General features: G+C 56.5%; 1 protein-coding gene across 6 annotated transcripts in view; it reads left to right on the top strand.

Annotated features, from left to right (window-relative positions):
• The first annotated feature begins 14,515 nt into the window (after positions 1 to 14,515).
• IGSF9B (immunoglobulin superfamily member 9B) overlaps positions 14,516 to 20,438 on the top strand; it is a 40,003-nt gene continuing 34,080 nt past the window's right edge. For 3 of the 6 annotated variants that reach the window (XR_004309567.1, XM_015884194.2, XM_015884193.2), the window contains exon 1: positions 14,516 to 14,811. Coding sequence is in view for 5 of the 6 variants with exons in the window: in XM_015884194.2 (XP_015739680.1) it covers positions 14,748 to 14,811 (64 nt within the window). In the remaining variant the exon portion in view is untranslated. The remainder of the gene's footprint in view (positions 14,812 to 20,438) is intronic. The other 3 variants (XM_015884192.2, XM_015884190.2, XM_015884191.2) reach the window with 2 other exon arrangements.

The following is a 20,438-nucleotide window of genomic DNA, read 5'->3' as shown; positions in this document are numbered from 1 at the left end:
AGCCGTTTCCCTTTGTGCCGCCTTTCCTGGGCTGCTCCCAGATGCCACCTCACCACGGCAAAGCTTTTCTGAAGCCCTTTTATCCCCCCATCCCCAGACCTCTGCTCTCCCCCTGCCCATCTCCGTGCCGATATCTGGGTCACGGCAGGGCATAGAGCAGCACATCTCCCATCTGCTTCCTCCTCCTGCCTCTCCTATGGGCATCCCCCGCTCCCTGGGTACCACAAACACTCGGGGTACCGCAATCGGGAGGATGCTGAGAGCAGAACGCAGCGGCTCCTGCAGCAGCATCGGGTTGTGTTGGCAACCGCAGGGACAGCGCTGGCATCCCAACAGCCGCCCCGTTGTGTCGGCGGCTGCGACCCGGCGCCGGCAGCGGGGAACAAGGGCTGCTGTGTGTGCCCAGCACGAGGGTTGGCCCGTGGCCCCGACATACATTCCTGCCACGGGCAGGGCTTTCCGGGCTGCAGGAGGGGGGATGAGCTGGGACTGTGTGGGGCTTGTTGTGATTTTCTTTTTCCCTTTTGTTAGAAGCCTATGAGCATCTTTTCGAGCAATTAATCTGGGTCATGACATTCACCGAGACTGGAGGGGCTGGGGGCTCGTTAGCAGCCAGCACGTGGTCACCTGCATCTGCCCAGCACCAGGAGCAGCATTGGGTCCAGCTTTGGCTTTTCCATTCCCCAACACCCCGTGGCCATGAGCTCCCACCACCGACATCAAGGACCTGGCTGCAGGAGCCGGGAGATGGGGACCACCAGAGCCTCTCTGTGCTTGGCTGAGTGTGGAGCAACATATGTGCTCGGATCTGCTCCGTGCCTGCTGTTTATCCGCTTCCTTCGAGTTAACTTATGTTTCCCCCACTGCCCATCTGTCTCCTTCCCTTCCACTCTTCCCTCGTCTCATTGCACACAGCGAAGGGTCCCCATCCCCAGCGGCTCTGGGTGACCCAGGGGTGGCTCCATCCCTCCTGACCATATTCAGGAGCAGATCTGAGCCCACTCATGCAAAACACTTTCTTGTCCCCTTCCCCTTTCCCCATTGGGGGACACCAATGCTTCCTGCCCTTATTCCTCCAGCCTGATGGATGCTCAGAGCCTTTCAGCACCTCCGAGGCCATTTTCTGTCCTTCCCCTCCATCTCCTCCCTCTCCCCTGCGCACTGTTTGCATTTCAGATTCATTTGATGTCTCAGCAGCGAGGCAGGGAAACCCCACGTGCTCCCCACCAGTGCTTCCACCCGGAGATGGGTTATTAGGGATCCCCGGGTTCTTCAGGGAACACAAAGGCACCAAGCGCCATATCCCGCATGCACCTGCTTCCCTCACTGCTTCAAAGAGCCCTTGTGGCTGCTGCCTCCCACTCCTCCAGCTCTTATTTATAGTCTGCCTTGCTCTCGCTGCTTTTTTCTCCCCTTTCCCCAGCACAGCTGAGCTGCTGAACTGGCGGCGTCGCAGGGATGTTTCTCCATCAGCTTGGCTTCATGCAGCCATCGTGAATGAAGCAGAGGAGAAACTGTCTGTGAGCCTCAGCATTGTGCTCCTCCTGAGCACCGAGCATCCTTTGAGTTGGGCACGGGGTGACCACTTGGGACCCCATATACCATCAATGCGAGGGATGTTGCCATGGCTCTATGGGCCTGCAAAGGACAGTGTAGGTCTTAGAGGTGGGACATCCAGATTGTCCCATTGGCACAGCTGGGCTGAGGTCATGCACATTCATGATACTGATGGTGGTTCACAGCCTCCTCCCATAGCTCTGTATGAATACAGCATCCAGGTGAGGTTTTCTCTATACTGCTTTTGTTGTTTTCCCTTCCAGAGAGCTGTGCTGATGGGGCTGCTGCTCGTCTCTGGTGCTTGCTGCTGCTGCTGCCTGCTCCTCTCCTCCTGGGGGAAGGTGGTGAGAGGACACGGCAGGAGGAGAGGGAGGGAGAGGGAGGGACCGTGGACTGAAATAACAGCCCCACTAAATAATAACACAAAACACCATCACAGAGTGATAGGTTCACCATCTGCTGTGTGGGTGCCGGAGCAGGAGCTGCACGCCAGCCCTGTGCCTGGGTACCACTGAGTGACTCAGCAGCAGGAGGGAAGGAGGGATGTGCTGGAATTCCTCTGCCCTGCGTGCCCTGAGAAATGACCTGATCCCATGATGGGGACCCGATGTGGGACAGAACAGCCCCCGGGTGGCCGTTCACAGCCAGGTGCTGTGGGATGCCATCACAGCTGGGGTCAGACTCTTCACACCTCCATCATTTCCTTGGGAAGGGGGGGAATCCAGGTGGAAGCAGAGGTATTTCTTAGGAGGCACGTTTCCATGGCACCCAGCAGAGAGATGCTTTGCCACAGCCCTGCTGCTCTGTGGGGTCCCTGGGCATGGAGAGAGAAGCACAGTGTCCCCCAGCCACCAGAAACCTGAGCCCAGTGTCCTAATATCACCACTACCCTTAGCACAGGGATCTGCAGCCTTTAGGGTCTGATACGTGGGACATGTGCTGTCCTGGTGTCCTCAGATGTCCCCTGATGTCCCCACCATGCCAAGGTCACAGGGATGCTGCATGGCTGGAAACCATATGTCACCCCAAGGTGTCCCCAGATCCCATCCTTTTGGTTCTGGGAGCATCATGTTCCCAGGTAACATGGTCCTGGCTGTGCTGGTGATGGAAACAAAAGCACCATTACTCACTGCCAGGGGGGAGTGGCTCAGTGCATTACTCAGCCCCTCCATCAGACAGGTCTATTCTTCACCCATCAACCTGGGGCAGTGGGGAGGAGGAGGAGGAGGAGGGCAGTGGGGGATGATGGCTCCAAACAAGTGGTGTTCTGTGCTGGCTCCATCACCCCCTGCTCTCCCAGTCAGGTAAGGGACCACGCTGAGGCTGTGCAGCTTTGGGCATTAGTAGTGGATTAGAAAAGCTTGTTTGGTTTGCTCTGCATATGGGAATTTGCTTCTTTCTGCTCTCAATGTGCTTGTCTCCCCCAGGGCTGGGTGTAGGAACCCCTGTCTGCAAGGAACCCCTCTAAGCACTGGGTACCACCACGGCTGGTTGCCCAAGCAACTGTCACTCTCACCCAACATCCATCACAGCCAACATTTGGGTGTTATCACACCCTAAACACAGCAGGGCTGTGGTGATGGATGCTGCTGGGGGATAAGGATCACCCCATCACCTTGCCATCCATTTCACAGCACTCACAAACACCTGTTGGCAGCTGTGTCCTGGAGACTCTGTAGGAGATTCTGCATCAAACCAATTAGGATTTTAGAAACAAAGGTGTGCTGTTAATTGACTCTATCCTTGCGAGTTAATAAGGCGCTGGTGCTATTGTTTCAGTGCAGATATGAATGTAGGTTGAAACTGGGGGGCTGCAGAGCTGTCCCATGGGCATGGAATGTGTGCATGGAGTATTTGCATGAAGGCATTCCCAGGCTCTTAGGTGGTCACAGCAATGCCTTGCAACCCTCATTCATGCATTAAGCTGTGAAGGGCTTTAATTAACTTGCTCCATGCATGGAGGGCTCGTGTGCCCACCTGCTGAAGGGTATGTAACACTTAGGGCTGCTTCACCACTCCTCTGCATCACCCTGTGAGCGTATATAGCAGCATGCAGACATGCCTCAGAGCTGATAAGAGCTGACAAGAGCAGCCCTGCCTCTCTTGAATGAAATTGGTCAAGGTGTCCCGGGTGCTGCAGGAGGGCTGGGAGGGATGTTAATAGAGCTGCAGCAGGAGATGGGCTCTCCCAAGCAGAGGGATGACGGCACGCAGGAGGGGCTGTCAGAGCGAGGAACATGGGCGGGTGGCAGCTGGTGTGGAGAACAGGTTGGCTGGGGTGGGTGGGAGGCATCAGAAGGTGTTTGTTTTCCAGGGGAAGGGAGGATTTGAGGAGACAAGCTGCAGGCAGGAGATGGGTGCAGAGCTGGGAGGATGCTCAGTGTCCCAGTCCTTCCTGGAGGGGAGGAGTGGTACTGGGAGGTGACATCCCTGTCCCTACAGAGTGATGTGATCCTGGTCCCTTGGGTCCCATTTGGACACCCTCTGTGGGTGTGGGAACATGCTTCCCACTGCCTCCTCCCCCCCCACTCACGCTGGGGCATTCCTGCTCCTTTTCTGAGTCAGATCCATTCCTGAAACAGCACTTTTGTCATTCACTGACTTAATTTTAAGTGCAGGAACATATTAGTCAAACAGATCTGAGGTTTTTTTTCAGCACCGTCTAAGAATAAGCGCTGCCTCTGTGGGTCAGAGCTCCAGCTGGGGAAGAGCAGCAGGTATTCGGGATACTCCTTCATTAAACTGGAAGGGCTCTGTGCTGTATATTTTGTCCAAACCTGCCTGTTTTTGGCTCACAAAGTGCCTCCCAAAGGGAAGCCCAGCATGAAGACACCCGCTCAGCTTCCAGCTCTGCTCTCATCCCAGGCTCCTGCAAGGGATGCCTGGGAATAAAAGCGTGAATCAGCCATTCTCCAAGCACGGAGTGTGATGAGCTCCTGCTGCTCCCCATGGCCCTGCTGCTATGAGCATGGTGCCTATAGGGATGATTTCATTGGGTTTTATTGGCCAGGCATTGCTACAGCTCCTGTGTCCTCACCAGGGGATGTTTGCATGCTGAACACCTTTGCATTTCTGCAGGTGTTGCAAGAAACAGGGCTGTGCTTTCTATTCCCCTGCAAAAAAAAAAAATCCCAACACCCTGATATTTTGCTGATGAGAGGGGTCAGGTCCAGGTGGTGAGAGCTGAATGCAAATGCTGATGGAGGACACAGAGCAAATGCAGGCAAGGGCACAGGACAGTGACAGAGCTCTGTGCAAGGCTGCCGTGTCCTTGCCAGCTGGAGGTGACACAGGTGCATGCGGCTGCTGCTGCATGGCTGCTTCCTTTGGCCCATGCTCCCAGCACAGCAGAGCCCTGCTCCTTCCCTGCAGTGCTGGGGATGTGGTGGCCATGCAGATCCATGCCCAGCACCGACGGAGCTGCAGCACAGCAGGGAAACGGCTCTTATTTGCTGCGACAGCTTTGCAACAGATTCTCTGGCGGAGCTGATTGCAAACTGCAATCTTAAACTGTAGGACGGCTCCTTTTTCCAGCCTGGGAGTGTGAGAAACAAATTTGTTTGGGTTATAAAAACATATTAAAACGCAACACATTTTGTTGTGCAATATACATCGTTCTTCATGCCAATTCTATTTTTTTTAATGAGTGCCTTCCAGACAAAGACGTTCCTTATTAACTTTTCCTGAAGGTAATTGCTGGGAAGGTGGCTTGGGGAGGTGTCAGGCAGCCTGTGTGATGGCTGCGGCCTCAGGTAGGAGCTGCAGGGCTGGGAAGTGTTTGGGTCTCTCCTGGACGGGAGCGGCTTTTTGCTCAGTAGTTGCCTCCAGAAGCATGGAGGTGTATGTCAGGATGCACAGGTCTTGATGGCTGTAAGTGTAATATTATTCTACCACACTTGAGTGCTTCTCTGGATTCTGGGCTGTCCCTGTCCTGTTTGGAGCAGTGTTTTTGGGTACCACCTGCCTCTTTAATGCTGAACTTGGGGATAGCAAGCTTGCCTTGGGTCTCCAGTAGTGGGTATGTCTGGTAGGAGCCATGTTGAGTGCTGTGATCCTTATGAATCCCTTTCAACTTGAGATATTCTATGAGTGAGGCCCCCAGGAGCTGCAGGCAGGTTTCAACCCAGATCTCAGTTCTCTCAAACCCAACAGGAGGCAGGGCCATGGGATGGCACCAGCAGGTGGCACCTCCAACAGGTTTCTGGGCTCTCCGTGTCCTTCTGCTTGTGTTGCCAGCTGGAAGGGGGTGTCTTTGTGGCTCTGCTTTGGTGCTATTGTCAATGAACTAATCACAGCTGACCCCCAACCCATCTTCTTGGCAACTCTGCTTTCCCAGGTTGGCGTCAGCTGCTCTTCAAATCAAGGAAAATGCCTGTGGGTTGTTTCTTCAAATGGCACCAACTTTGATTTGTAATTAAAACGCGCTCCGTTTAATTAGGAAGGTATCACACAACCTTTAGAAACCCGACTATTTTTATATATTTACTCCCATTGCTTGTGTTTTCCTTAGTGACTCCAGCTCCAATTAAAGCCACCTCCTTATTAAACCACCAGCTCTTAAATAAAACCAGCAGCTAAAAATACAGCCTGGCCACCTCACACCTCTCCCATTTATCCCAGGCACTTATGGGCAGACCCTCCTGCTGTTCCCAGCTCCATCCACGCTCTGGTTGATCGTTGTGTTCCCTTTGAATGGGACACGCTGCTTCTGTTCTTTGTTTAGTGTTTATCCTCCATGAGGAGCTTCAGGAACCAGGGCAGCTCTGGCTCTTGATGCTCCGGTTCTGCTCCATAGAGCTTTCCCCCCACCTAGAGCAGAACCTTGCTGGTTACAGGCTCAGTGCTCAATGGGGATGGGATGGAGGGCTGGTTTTACTCCAGTATGACCATGAGGATGCTGTGGTGGGGTCAATCTCCTGCCCTATGCAAACAGTTTGCAAAGCCTTGTTGTCTTGCTCCTTGGGAAGCTCATCTTGACGCTCCTCCAGCTGCAATACGGTGCTTGCCATTGCTTTAACAGGACTGGGGGGAAACAATCTGCTTTCACTCACAACATTTCAGGATGATACATGTATTTTCAATGCAGGAACAATAGCCGTCCTGCCAAGCTAAACACGAGCTGTTCCCAAAGTTGTTGGCATTTTGCTTTTTGCCAAGGGTCTAGAGAGGAGGCGGGTAGGCAGCCATTAACTCTTAACAGCAGCAAAAAGGTGGCACGTTCCTGTGCTGCAGGGAGAAAATGAATCAGAACAAGGAGAAGGTTTGGAGCAGGAGGAAATCCCTGGCAGGTTGTGGTGATGCAATGGATATCGGTGCTGTGCTTGCAGCCAATTGGACTCGGTGCTTTGGGAAACCGAGGCAGGAGGTGTGGTGTGCACGGGAGCATCCCACTGCTGCCTTTGTAGCAGGGGTGGATGCTGAGCTCCGTGCAGCACCGAGGTAATTTCCCAAAGGTGCCTGAAGTTGCCTTAATGTGAGCTGTCAAAATGATGTAGAATCGTGCCTGGCGGGCTGAGCCGGCTCCATCTCTCTCCCAATACATCTAACCGTGACAATTTTGTCAAAGCTCGTTTTTGAAAAGCTGTTTTGACGGGGTGCTAATGGCTCCTTCTTAATCAGGCAATTGTGAGAGCTGATGTCCCTAAACGCGGAGAAAGGAAGCGGCTTCTTTCTGTTGTAATTAAAAAAGATGCTCCTATCGGGTTGGAAGGAGAACAACGGAGGGTTGGAGGCTCTCAAAGCTCTGCTGACAGCCCTGCATCGAGGTGATGCTCACAGCATGAGGAGGCCCAGGGAGGTGTGAACCCATTTGTGGGGTGTATTGTAGGGGATGGAGGGCTGGGGCTGCTTTGGAGTCGGGAGCTGCCTGGGCTCGCATTAATACAAAGCCAGGTTAAAAATAAAAATCAATAACCATCAGATTATTGAGATGGGATTAATATCAATTTTAAACACCAACTCCTCCCCAGCATAAATAACTACCCGGCATAGCCCGGCTAATGAGATCGGGAGCCTCAGCAATCAAGGCGGAGGATTAGAGATGATCAGAATAAATCCCAAATGATGAGGGATGCTTCCGAAGTGTATCCTTGCAAGACCCCACCAGCACAGACCCCATGGAGAATGGGCTTTGTGACCTGCCTGTGGCTGCTTGCTGACTCCTCAGGCATCAGATCACTACCCCCAAATCCTGCAGAATCTGATTTCTGTTGGGTCAAATCCCATCCATCCACAGAAACTCATGAGTTCCCAATGTTTTCTGCCTTGGGGCACTGGGGGTGGCATGTAGGCCTTGCCCATAGCCTGCTTGCCACACCTCAGGTCCCCAACCACCTCTCATAGCCACCCTGGCTCTCCAGCTGTGCTTTCCCTTCCCTGCTCCTGCCTTAATCCCCATGTGTGTTTTTAATGTCTCTGCATGCCTCTAAGCTCTTCCGAACCCAGAGGCCAAATGCTCCTTGTAGGATTCAGATGTCTCCCCTGTGGATTAGATGGGATGGCAGCAAATTCCTTGTAATTTCCTTGTGCGGGTGTATCATCTGCTTGGGGGCTGTGGGGGACAGAGGGGCAGCTCTTGTCCATTCCCCATCCATGTAACATGTGCTGAAGGTTGGTGAGTGATCCTGTTCTTGGGCTCTGACTCAATTACTCTGCTGGAGCCGAATGGATGGGAGTTTTGGGGCGGAAATTCCTTTGAGTTTGGGGCCGTATAGGGTAAGACAATGAGGCTTTAGCTCTTCTTGCTGCAGCCCAACAGCCCTCACTCAGTGCTGGTGGGTGCCAGGGCCATCCCTGCTGCCTTTCTGGGCTGGGAGCACGGATTTGTCTTTCTGATGCCTCAGTCAATGGCATCGATCAGGCTGGAGTGAGGGTTCAATTGTAATTGGGTCGGAAGACCCCGTGCCGGGTGCCAGACAAGTAATTAGGGCAGTGGGAGCAGTGGGCAGCTGGCTGCTATGGGGTCAGGACCTGGGGCATTTGCTGGGGTCCCCATGGCATCCCAGGGTTGGCTCCTGTGTCCCCAGAATGTGGTGTGCCCTGGGGTGATGAGAGCAAAGGGACTGTATGGACATAGGGAGCAGGTGATAGGGATCCCAGTGGGAACCAGGTTTTGCTGTCTGGGGGGGAGGGTGGAAAGGGAAAATTTCCCTGCAGCAGCCCCAAGCAGCCTGAAGCTGGGATGCAATCGATGTGCAGGAGCTGTTCCAGCTCTCCCTGCCCTTCCAGCCTGCAGCTTGCTGGCAAATCCCACCCACACAGAGCTGGGCTGCTGCTTTCAGCACAGAGACTGGGGAAAGGGCCCCTGCTGTTCTCCCCCAGCGCAGATTCCTGATCATCTGGGTGGGAGGTTCAGCTCCAAACTGTTCCTTGCAGAAGGAAAGTGGGTCTCGTGCGTGATGGACACCCCTAGATGTTTCCTTTATGGGGATGCACGTGAGCATCCAAGCTCGGCCTCGGGGGATGCTGCATGTAAATGGGTTTGGGAGAAAGGCGGGGGTGGCTTTTGGTGCTGGTGGGAGGATGGAAGGGAAAGGAGGATGTAAACTTGGGAAAAGGTCAGGCGTGCTATAAATAAGTGGCATCCGGCAAAAAAAATGTCAGCATGCAGCAGCAGCGACACACCAGCCTTGAGATGGAGAGGGAGGCTGTTATGGGAGAGATTGTGTCTGTGGGAATTGGGGTTACGGGATCTCGGGTGGCAGAGCTTAAAGGGAGGATCTCCCTCTGCTCAGCATCCAGGGATGGGGAATGGACAAGGTCATCCATCTGCTGCACATTGTCCCATGGTGCAGGCCCTTAGGGCTGTCCTGCTGCTGTCTAATGGGGAAAATCCAAGGTTGGAGGCATATTTCTGTTGTCTCCTCTCCCAGGACCATGCTCAGTTCATTCAGGGTTAAGTTCAGGTGGGAGGTTTCTGACCATCCAGCCAGAGCTGTGGCTCATGGATCTGGATGATGATGCAGTGATAAGCGGGTGGACAACACACCTGGAACCTCACAGCATCCTTGGGGCTGTTCTGGGGCTGGGGGCTGCCAGCACATGGGGTGTGGTGCTATAGAGCTGCTCAACCCACGCTCACACCCCACAAGTCCCGCTCTGGGTCATCCCCTCAGTTGTTGGGAAGGTGCTGGTGCTCCTGGGCTGATTGCACATTTGTCCCAAAGTGGTGTGACTCGCTGCCTAATCATCCTCCCCAGCAGCCTCTGAATGCAGAGCTGATTGCTGCCTGGTGGCGGGGGAGCGGATTCGGGGCCAAGCCCAGCTGTGGGAAGCGATGCTGATGGGGAGCTGAGAGCTGACAGATTCATCTCCCATGTTGCTGCCTTATCCCTTTAGCTTCCCTGCTTCTGCTCACATGGCAGTGGGTCCACGTATCCCAGGGACTGAGAAGATCCCAGCTCTGTGTCCTCATGCAAATCAACCAGAGGGAGAAGGGCACATGCAAAGTTGTGCAGTGGGTAAAGAGCTGCATTCCTGGTTTCTGGTTGGAGATTTCCTCCTTGCCACTGCAGTGTCATCTGGTCATCACCCCGAGCTTCTGCATCCCTTCTGGTTTCAGGCTGTCACTGTAATGCCCTGAGCCTGGAGCAAGTCTGCTGCTGGTGGGAGCATGGAAAGGAGGGGACAGTGTGGGGAGTGGGCACAACTACGTTTCCTTGAGCCCATCCCCATGGTAGCTGGGCTGCAGCAGTTGAAGGGCCATGGCCTCCACTGAGCCAGTGAGGGACAGGGAGCCCCTCTTTGGTGGATAGCTGCAGGAAATAAAGTGTTATCTCTGACTGAGATACTGAGATAATACTGAGGACAAACTCTGGTCCTACTCAGCCCCCAGCAGTGGCTCTGTTTAGTGCTACCCACTTTCAGGAGCAGCAGCACAGTGAGGATGTGCGCAGCTTCAGCCCCTTCTCCCCTGCGAACAAAGGCAGCTCTGAGACTCCCCTGCTTCTTGGCACGCTACAACAGAGCCCTTCTCTCTGGCAGCAAAAGCCCTTTCCAATCCCCAGCATGCTGCAGCCCCCTTCACTACCTCTGTGCTTCCCCTGCCAGGGAGGCTGCATGTGCTTGTCCCCATCCCTGTGATACAGGGATCCAGGGGACCTGGCTACAGGAGCCCAGCATACCGGGCTGCAGCCTGCAGCAGCACAGGGGGGAGCACTCCTGCCACCAGCAATTACCGGCGATGCTGTTGCCACCACATGATTTGGGGACGTCAGCAGAGTGTGTCACTGCTGATGACAAGCTGCATGTGCAGGGGATGGGGAGGATGCCAGGGTGAGAGGTTGGAGTGCTGGGACTCGGCATTAAACCAGCCCCACTGCCTGACCTTTGGTGAGTTACCTGTCCCCTGTGCTGGCACACAGGAGGTGACCAAGCCCTTCCCTCCTGCTCCAAAGCCCCGTGCCTCAGTTTCCCTGCAGTACAGAGGAGGCTGCCATGGGGCTGCACTGCCCCCAAGGAGCGATACTTTTTGGGGATGTGCTGGGGGGAGGCCAGGACTCAGTGTCATTACTCACAGTGATGACAGTGCTTATGACAAGTCCCCAGCCTCCAGGAGCACGTGCTGTGCCCAAATTCCCTGTGCGGGGCTGTGTTCCCAGTGCCAAGAGGCCCAGTGAGTAATGGGGTGGGTGGTGGTGCTGGGGCTGTGTGGGAGAGGGATTTGTGCTGCTGCCAGGAGGGGACAGCAATGGGTGCCTGCTACCCCTCGCTTGAGGTACGCCCAGAGGGGCTGATGTGGGTCAGGGTCTCCAATCCCACCTGGGCTGCATCTGCCCCAGCCAAGGTCCTGTGATGATGGCTATGGGATTTTCCCCATATAGTGATGGGATGTGGACCCTGAACCTTTCTCAATGTGGGCACTCTTTTCCTGTGTGGCTGCAGAGAGCCGTGTTTGGGCTGGATGAGATAAGGATGGGGTATCACATTACCGGAGCCAGATCCTTCTTTGAGGTTAATCAGACAAGGCAGGCAATTGCTGCCTCTTGATACAGGGAGTGTTGTGTGAGTGAGTCTATTAGTGGGCTGATTACTCATCAGCTACGTTGGAGACCTGCTAACGGGAGGAAAAAGTTGTTAACGTGACTCAGCTGACCCCACTCCGCAGAAGTTAGTGTGTCTTTTCTCAAATACCACAGGTGGATTGCTCCACATCTTGGCCGGGGAGGCATGGCAGGATGCTGCTCTTTGCTTGCCAGCTGGAGTCACAAGCCGGCAATGAGCCACCGGGTTCAAGAATCCAGCACTGAGCTGCCTGCTCTATCACAGGGCTCTGCATTCTCCCTGTGCTGGCAGTGATGCTGCAGGCTGGCTCAGCATTTCAGCTCCTGCTGCCTCTGCCCCAAAGCTGTCCCTCTCTTTGGGGTATGCTCCGTTCTCCTGGTCCCCTCCCAGGGTGGGGAGGAGGTGACAGCTGGGCGATGTGGGATGCTGTGAGACACCGAGTCCCACTTTCCAAATGTGGGCCGTTGCCTCCTGAAGTGCAGGAGGCAGCTCTCCCGGGAGATCAGATGTTGTGAGACTCGTGACTCCATCATGCAAATGCTGGGGGCTGTGAATAATCCCATACGTGTGCTCGGCGGGGGCTGCAGCAGCCCAGGTCCATGCAGGTTGTGCTTCTCTAGGGATGCTGTGATGCAGGTCAACCTCTCTGTGACCCATCAGGTTAATTGAGAAAAGCAAGCAGGTTCTCTTTGGCAGCCCATGCCCTCACTGTGCCATAGCACTAGAGCTTTGTTCCATTCTTTTTACTGCCCCACGTGAGAGGCTGAACCAGAGCCTCACTGCTCTCAGGGCTGCCCAGCTCCATTTCCAGCCTCATCTTGTATCTCATTACCAGTTTTTTGTGCCTATTCTCAAGCCTTCCCCAGCGATCCCAAGCCCAAGGGGTCTTGCCCATGGTGCCATGGGGAAAGCTGCATTCCAATGTCTCTTGGCACGTGCGTTGTCATTGCATATACTTGCAATGTCTGTACCTCTCAGAAAAGAAAGCAAATCAAACACGATGACGTTGTTATCCCTCTTGTAAGGCCAACTGGTAAACATACCACTGGGCAGTTGTTGAGTGACTCAGCCCTGCATGATGTGCTTTGCTCTCCATTCCTTCTCATGGGGCAGAGGGCTGTGACACCAGGTTCTGCTCTGCAATGACATTTCCCACCCCCCCCCCATTTCTGTGACCTTCTGAGCTGGGGAATGATGGGCATCCCCAGGCCAGTGGCATGGAAGAGCTTGAGACGGGAAGGTGCTGACCCTATTGGGGTGGCACCAGTTGTGCACTAGAGGATGGGCCCATCCCCAGGTGCAGAAGGGTTGTAGCCGAGGGTCCTGGTGCTCCTTGCTTGCTGTCAGCTCTGCCACAGCCAACTGATGGGAAAGTACACGGAGTGCCCTGCTCATGTAAATAAACCCGGCTATAAATAGAGAGGGAGAGAAGTGTGAAAACAGTGGGGAATGGATTTTATAAAACTAGCAAATTAGTCTGGAAAAACAAGGGTGTGAACCAGCAGCCACGCTCCAACCCAAGCCATATTCCTGGCTCTGTGATGGATGGCAGAGCTGTGGGGCTGGGTCGTCCCCATCGATCACAGGCTCCGGGTGCCTCCTGCCTTGGGCTGTTGTGTATGTATAATCAATGCCCTTCATTATGTTTATTTTCCTTTGAATGTATGGAGACGCCCCAGCTGAAACCATCGAGAAGATCCGGATCATCACGATGACCAAAATAGATGGTGGCACTGCAGATGGGTGGGTTGAGCAGAAGGGGTGGGGGACCGGCAGCTGCTCCAGCCTCTCCAGACCCTCTTATGTCGGCGTGGGCATCACGGCTGTGCCAGCCTGTCCCTCCCAGGCTGCCTGTCACCTCATGGCAAGTGCAATGGCCCGTTTTTCTCCTCGAGAGCCGGCCAGGCTGCTTGCCCATCTGGCATCAGCAAAGGTCTGTGCAGGGAGGAGAGGTGGGCAGGGTGCAAGGAAATGGCACAGAGCTGAGTCTGGGTGCCACGGAGGGGGCACAGAGCTGCTGTAGGGTGTTGACATGGGCAGAACAGGATGGCAGGGGGATGTGGTAGTGAGCAAGTGGCACAGCTGGTGCTAGGGGTGGCATTGGTGGGATGATGTGTGTGAGTGGCACTGTGCTATGGTGGCAAGTGTGTGACACAGGTGAGAGTGGCATGGAACAGGGGGTGGGTGGTGATGCTGCTGCCATGCAGGGGGGTCGCAGATGGCAGCAGGGCCATCATTGATCACTGAGCATCATTGATCAGCAGGGGGTCAGGGATGGATGGTGGTCATCAGGGTGGCACTGAGATGGGTCTGGAAGGTGGCACATGTGGGCAGTGCTTGAGGGCAGGTAGTACAGCAGGGGATGAGGGGCATTGCTCAAAGATAGGTGGTACATCTGGGGATGGAGAAGTGACATTGCTGGAGGGCAGGTGGTGCATGAAGGGACACAGAGGTGGGACAAGGAGGTGGCACTGCTCAGGGGCAGGTGGTACAGCTGGGGATGGGGACAGTGACATTGATGGAGGTGGTGCATGAAGGGACAGAGAGGCAGCACTGTGTATGGACCAGTGGCACAGAGGGACAGAGGGATGGCACATCTGGGAGCAGAGAGCAGGGGGCACATCTGGGCACATCTGGGGAGGTGACATTGCTCGGGGACATGTGGCACCGCTTGGGGACGGGGAGATGGCGCTGTACGGGGATGGTAAGGCGGCATTACACGGGGCCAGGCGGCACATGGGGATCGGGGAGGGGGCCCAGCCTGGGGACAGGCGGTTCCTGGGGGTGACCGCGATCGGAGGTGACCCCTTGTCGTGCCGTGCCGGCATTGCGCATGATACTGCGGCGCGGGGCCCCGTGCGCGCCAACCCACCTTGAAACGAGCCCGGGCCGTATCGTCATCATATCACCGCCCACTCCGCCGTATAGAGACCAGTGAGAGAAGAGCGGAGGCGGCACCGAGCATCTAAAGGGCTCAGGCTAGGCTGCGCGCCGCGCCGAGCGGCTCAGGCAGGTGCGAGATGGGCGCAGCCGAAGTGGCGGCCGGTGGTCGGCCCTGAGCCGCTCCTCCGGGCCGGCCAACCCCATAACGGCACGGGGAGAGCTGCCCCGGCCCGGACAGACCCGACCCGACCCGGCCGGGCCGCCCGGCGGGCGGAAGATGCTGCGCACCGGGTGCCGGTAGTACTATGATTTGGTATGTGGCCGCTTTGGTAGCAAGTGTGCTCGGAGCCCGCGGGCTGAGCGTGCAAGGTGAGCACGGCTGGGTGTGTGTGCGTGTGTAAATGGGGGGGGTTGTACCGGGTGGGTGGTTGTTTGCACCGAGGGTTGATGCGGGGCTTTGCATCTCGGGGTGGGGGTGCGGTGCACGCGGCTTTGCTGCGGTTCCGGGTGGGTTTTTGCATCTCCTGTTGTTTGTGCAGCGTGCTGGGCTTCATTGCTTTATTCTTTATTCTGCTCTTTATTCGATGCTGTGACCTCCCGGTGAAGCAGCGGCTGCACATCGGGACGTTGCGGTGCTGCAAATGGTGCGGGTTGTGCAGCTGCGGATCCGCTCCGGGCGTTGGGATTCTCTTTAGGAGAAGTTAATGGGGACGAGCCCTTGCTGGGGATGTGTCCTATAGGGGTTTTGGGTTTGCACCCCTTGTTTTTTTTTCCCTCTTGCAACTCAGCGAATGCGGAATGCCCTTCCCTGCAGGGCTGTAGCCTCGGGGGAAGGTGGGGAGGAAGGGGGGGGGTGGGTAAGGAGAAATGCAAAGGGCTTTGGTGCTTTTCTTGCGCTGTGAGGTCAGTGTTCACATCTGCAGGCTATGGGGGGCAGTTTGCTCCCCGCAGCCCCTGTGGTTCCTTCTCCGTCGCTGGGTAAACTGAGGCACAGGGTTGTCCAAGGTCAGGCAGGAGACAGCAGCAGGGACTCACCCTGCTTTTCTCGCTCTGCCTTCAGCCGCCAGCCCTGCAGGGAGCAGGTGAGCCGCGAGCTTGTCTGCTGATGCAGCAGCAGCTCCAGGCTGGTTGGGGGAGGGGAGGGTGGTCCTGGGTGCCCCCAAACCCAATTATGGGGACGTGGGAGCTCCCCGAGCTCACTATGGCACCGCTGTGGGGTTGTCTCATGGTGTTGGCATCCCTGCAGCTAGAATGAGGGGGGTCAGAAGGGGACTGTCCCTAATGGGATGAGGCTGCCCTAATGGGGAGGGGGTGGCGGGGCTGGCACGGGTGAGTGGGCTGCAGGGGTTGGCTGCTCTGCGTACGGCGAGGAGCCGACGTGATGAATGAGCTCGCTGTGAGTAATGTGTGGGTGGGCGCAGCGGGCGGGGGGTGTGCGGCCCCCGCGGGGATGCAGCATTGTGGGCATGGGGACGAGACGATGCGGAGAAGGGGGCTTTGCTGGGGGATGATTGCGGTGTTCCCTGCCCGAAGCCGTGCTGGGGGTGCGGCAATGGATGGGCGAGAAGCAGGGAGTCCCGTGGGGGGGTGGCTGTCACCCTGCATCACTCGGCTGTGGATGGGGACGGCGTTTGTTGGCGATGTGGCTGCGGGGAGGGAGCCGTCAGCGTGTGCTTGGTGGCAGTGCTGCATGGCTTTGCCGGTGTCCTGCTGGCCCTGGGCTCTTCTGCAGGGTCTGCCTATCCTGAGCTGCTGCACCCAGTGCTGTGCTATCAGTCTGATGATGCTCGTGGGCTGAGATCTCATCCTGCACCAGATTTCAGCCCTCCCTGCCTTGCCGGCCTCCCTCCCACTGCCACCGCCTCTTCCTCCTCCTCTTCCTCTCGCAGGGCTGACCCACAACCCCTCACAGCCCTGCTGGCTGTGGGCAGCCCCCTGGCCTGGCGAGGCTCTCCCAGGGCTTTCCAGGCAGTAATCCGCTCAGCGAGGCTGCGTTATCCCCTCTTATGGTGAGGGGGAGGAGAGTGGAGACGTGACAGTGCTGGGGTGCGGCGGCAGTGGGTGTCGGGGGGCCCGGCCTCCTGGTGTTCCCTTGGGGGCTGTGATGATGCTGGGGCTTTCCTCCCTCTCCTGTTGGCGTGGCATTGCAGGGATGGCACAGCACGGCGTGCGGAGGGATTTTAGACCTGGCTTTGGGTGAACCACCAGGATGTTGGCACTGGGGATGCTCACCTCCCGTGGCGGTGCTGGAGCTCGGGTGCTGCATCTCTGGCACGGGGATGGTTTGGCACCAGCGTTGGGCAGCGGGTTGGTCCCATTTCAATCCTTTCCTGGAGGACTGTGCTCCGTTGGATGAGAAGCACAGGGATGGATGTGTGTGCCGCGCTCCCCGGCTTGGCGTTGGATTTGTGTGGTGGTGATTTTCTGCCTCCATTGCTGTTGCACTGGATGATGCAGCTTCTCCTATGATGGGAGGACCCTGCGAGCCTCCATCCCTCTGCAGAGCTGCTGCAGGACAGGTCAGCGTGAGCCCCCTGTGTTCTGTGCCATGCTGTCGGCACTTGGCACGCTCCCATCCCACAGGGATGATGGAAGCATCCCCTCTTCCTTTCTCCATGGCAGATATCTCCTTAGCCTGGTGCTCTGGGTGCCCGGCTGGCCTTGCACGTATCACTCTGTTCCTCCTGCTTCCTGGCATTGGTGGGAGGACTGCCTGCGCCAGGAACAGCATGATTCAGGATCTGCTGGCGGGTGGCTCGGCTGTCAGCACACAGAGTGCTTGTGCTGGAGTTGATATTAAGCTGGAGGACTGGGATGGCATCGGGATGGAGAGGACCGTGCGCTGTGCAGGAGCCAGATGCAGAGCAGGTCTCCCTGGGGCTGTTTCTGCTCCAGCATCTGCTGCAGCTCAGCACTATGAGATGGCTCTGGGTGTTGGGATGCTCTAGTATGGAGAGGAGGGCAGGTGGCATTAGGAGTTCCATAGTGACCCCCCTAAAATCCAACGTCCTTCATTTGTTGGGGAGACCAGTGGCTGACAGCACAGTCCCACTGTTCCTATCACCATCACGGTGCGTGGGCAGCAGTCAGACTTAATGCGTGCCCCCATGGGGATGGCATTGATGCCACATGGGATGTCCTTTGTCCCTGTGCGTTGGGTTTGAGCTTACCACCTTGCTGCAAACCTGCTCATCCCGGGCTGCCACCGCTGCCTCTCTGTGCGTGACCTTGAGGTGCGTCGCTTGACCTCCATGCAGCGCAGTCCATCCATCTGGAAAATTGGGTTTAAAACACAGGAATCATGCTGAAAGAAAACCAGATGCTGCTGTTCAGCTGGGGGAAGGGCTCCTGCCTGGGGACAGGAACAGCAGGATGGTGCCCTGTTCTTTTCCCTATAACACAGCAGGATGTCTCCTTCCTTCAGGCAAAGCATCCTTATAGGAAGTGTTGTGTGAGCACATCCCATGGGACATCCCAATCTTTAGAGCCGAGCCTCGTTGCTGCTGCATCCTTGCTTCCCTCCTGGATCCCAGCAAGGAACAAGGGTAGTCCCAGCCTCAATGGGAGCCCCACGATGGCATCGCCCTACGAGATGGCAGCCTTCCCACTCCCTCTGGGATGTGTTCCACTCCACCTCCACATTCTGTATTCTCGCCTCCTGGCACGCTGCGTGCCTTTATTTTTCCTGGATCTGCTCTGATGATGAAGCCTGTTGATTGTGTGTTTTTCTTCACAGAGCATCCCCAGCTCATTGCGCCGTGGGGGCATTTGGGGTTTGCATCCCTGCAGTGGTTCTCTCCTTTGACCCAGGTCTCAAAGCCCCAGGTTATGTCTCAAACCCCCCCCTTGAACTTGGCTGGGAAAATCAAGCCTGTTTAAAAATACCCTTTCTATTTGTGCTCTGTTTCTTCTGGCGTCTGCGGGTTGTTTTCAAGCATTTCTTCACAAATGTGAGGGTGGGAAATGCTTCTTTTAATGGCAAGCTGCAGCCTCCATTATTGTTATGCTTTCAGGAGCTGGGACTGGAAGGGAAACCTGCATGTAGCAGAGTCAGGGCTGGGTTTGCAGGTTGGGATGGGGCAGCCCTGGTGCTTTCTAATGAGTGCAGGGCTGGGCACTGTCCCCATTCCCCTTTGCAGCTGGGAACACAAGATCATGATGGGGTTTCTGAGTGTCCATCCTTTCATCTCTGTGCTGGGGAAGCTGCTTGGGTGGGACTGTTTGGCTGGGGGCTCGCTGGCCACGTGGCCTATTGGCTGCTTTGCTGCACGTGGTCATATGCCAGAAGAGGAGACCCTGGTGCAGCACTGACCTATTTTCCTCTGTGTGCATTCTGGCACAGAGGCTGCGGGTGGAGGGTCAGTGCTGGGTCTGTCCATGAACTAGGAGTCACTGGGGTCACCTATGGGGACTGATGAGTGCCCAGGAGCAAATGACTTCTGTTGTGGCACCAGGAGGTCCCCCCAGAGCCCATCCCCTTGGCATAGGGGTGCATGGCAGTGCTCTGCCTTGCAGCACCATCCATGCTCTGTTAGGTTTCTGGGAGCTGAAAACCAGCATCCCATCCCCTGGGATGGGAGGAGTGCTGGGGAAGGGGCTCTATGCTAGCAGGGGGATGGAGCTGGGGGCAGCGAGGTTTGGTGAGGGAATGATGATGAGGTTTTGTACTGTGTTCATGCTGGTAAGCAGGAGGGGTGTCCCTTGGAAGGTCATGGGCAATGCAGTGCCTGGTGGGGTGCTGGGGACCCGCTGGGGCGAGACAGCAGCCTGTGCCTGGGAGGCTGGGCCGGCGTTGTCCTTGGATGCTCTTGAGCTGCACGTGACAGCTGCTGTCCCTGCTCTGCACAGGGGGGCTGCGGGCAGCCGGGGGGAAATCCCACTGCTCCCAATGCTGTCTCCCTTCCTGCTGGGAGCTTGGCCACGTCCCAGCATTGCCCTGAAACCCATCCCTGTGCCACAGCCCCGTGTATAGGAGCAAACCCAGGGCTTGGCGTGGGGAGCTGGGGGTGCTGGTGAGGTGGTGGGCATGCTTTTGGTGCTGAGCCGGCTCCTTGCAGCTCCTCACCATGGGGGCAGAGCTGCCACCGTCGCTGCTGACAGGGTGCAAACGCCTGGGCTCATCAGCAATGCAGAGCTAACAGGGCCCGGGAGGTGTGAGTGTGCCACTGGGGTGGTGCGAAGCGATGGCAGTGGCCCCACTCCTCCCTTCCCCTATGGGGCCATGCAGAAACCTCGATAGCAGTGCAATGCAGTAAAGCTTTCTTGCATGCATTGTGGTGCTTTCACCCTCCCTTCTGCGCACAGCCCTCCCCATTCCCATCTCTAATCCAGCACTGAAGGAAGCAGAGATGTCTGGCTTGGTGAGGGCTGCCTCGCTCTGTGGCACAGAGCGGGTTGGGGCTGTCAGAGCCCCGGGATGCCGGGTGGAGGAAGGGATGGATGGATGGATGGATGCACGGCGCGGGCCTCTCGCCGGTGCGCGCTTGTGCCAGAGCCAAAAATAGCCAGTGATGCTCAGCTCTCGCGGCGGGGAAGCGGTGATGTCACTCGCCGCCAATCATCAGCGGCCCCGAAGAGCAGCGCGGAGGAGTGGGAACGTGCTTCCCCGAGCATCCCTCCCCAGCATCCCTCCATGAGCATCCCTCCCCGAGCATCATATACCTGGGAGCGGGCAGCAGCCATGGATGGGCGGCTGCATGTAGGACCGAGGGGTCCCTGCTGTGATGTGCTCATAGGTAGGGCTAAACCCCACATCTGTGGGTTTGGGAATCCCCAGCCTGCAGTGCTGCAGGATGGGTGGTGTGTGGAGCTGCTGCATAGTCCTGTGCTGCATCAGCCCCCCCTTCCACCTGTGCTTTCTGTACTGCTGTTTTTTGGGGGATTGTGGAGAGCTCTGGAAGCCCATCTGGAGCTGCTCTCTTCCCACATGCTGGTTGTGCTGGTGATTTCTCACCACAAAGGCATTGAGCTGCTGTTCTGCAGGGCTCACGGTGTGG

This window comes from Coturnix japonica, chromosome 24, assembly GCF_001577835.2.
Source record: "Coturnix japonica isolate 7356 chromosome 24, Coturnix japonica 2.1, whole genome shotgun sequence".
NCBI lineage: Eukaryota > Metazoa > Chordata > Aves > Galliformes > Phasianidae > Coturnix > Coturnix japonica.
This window is presented reverse-complemented; position numbering and strand designations above follow the sequence as displayed.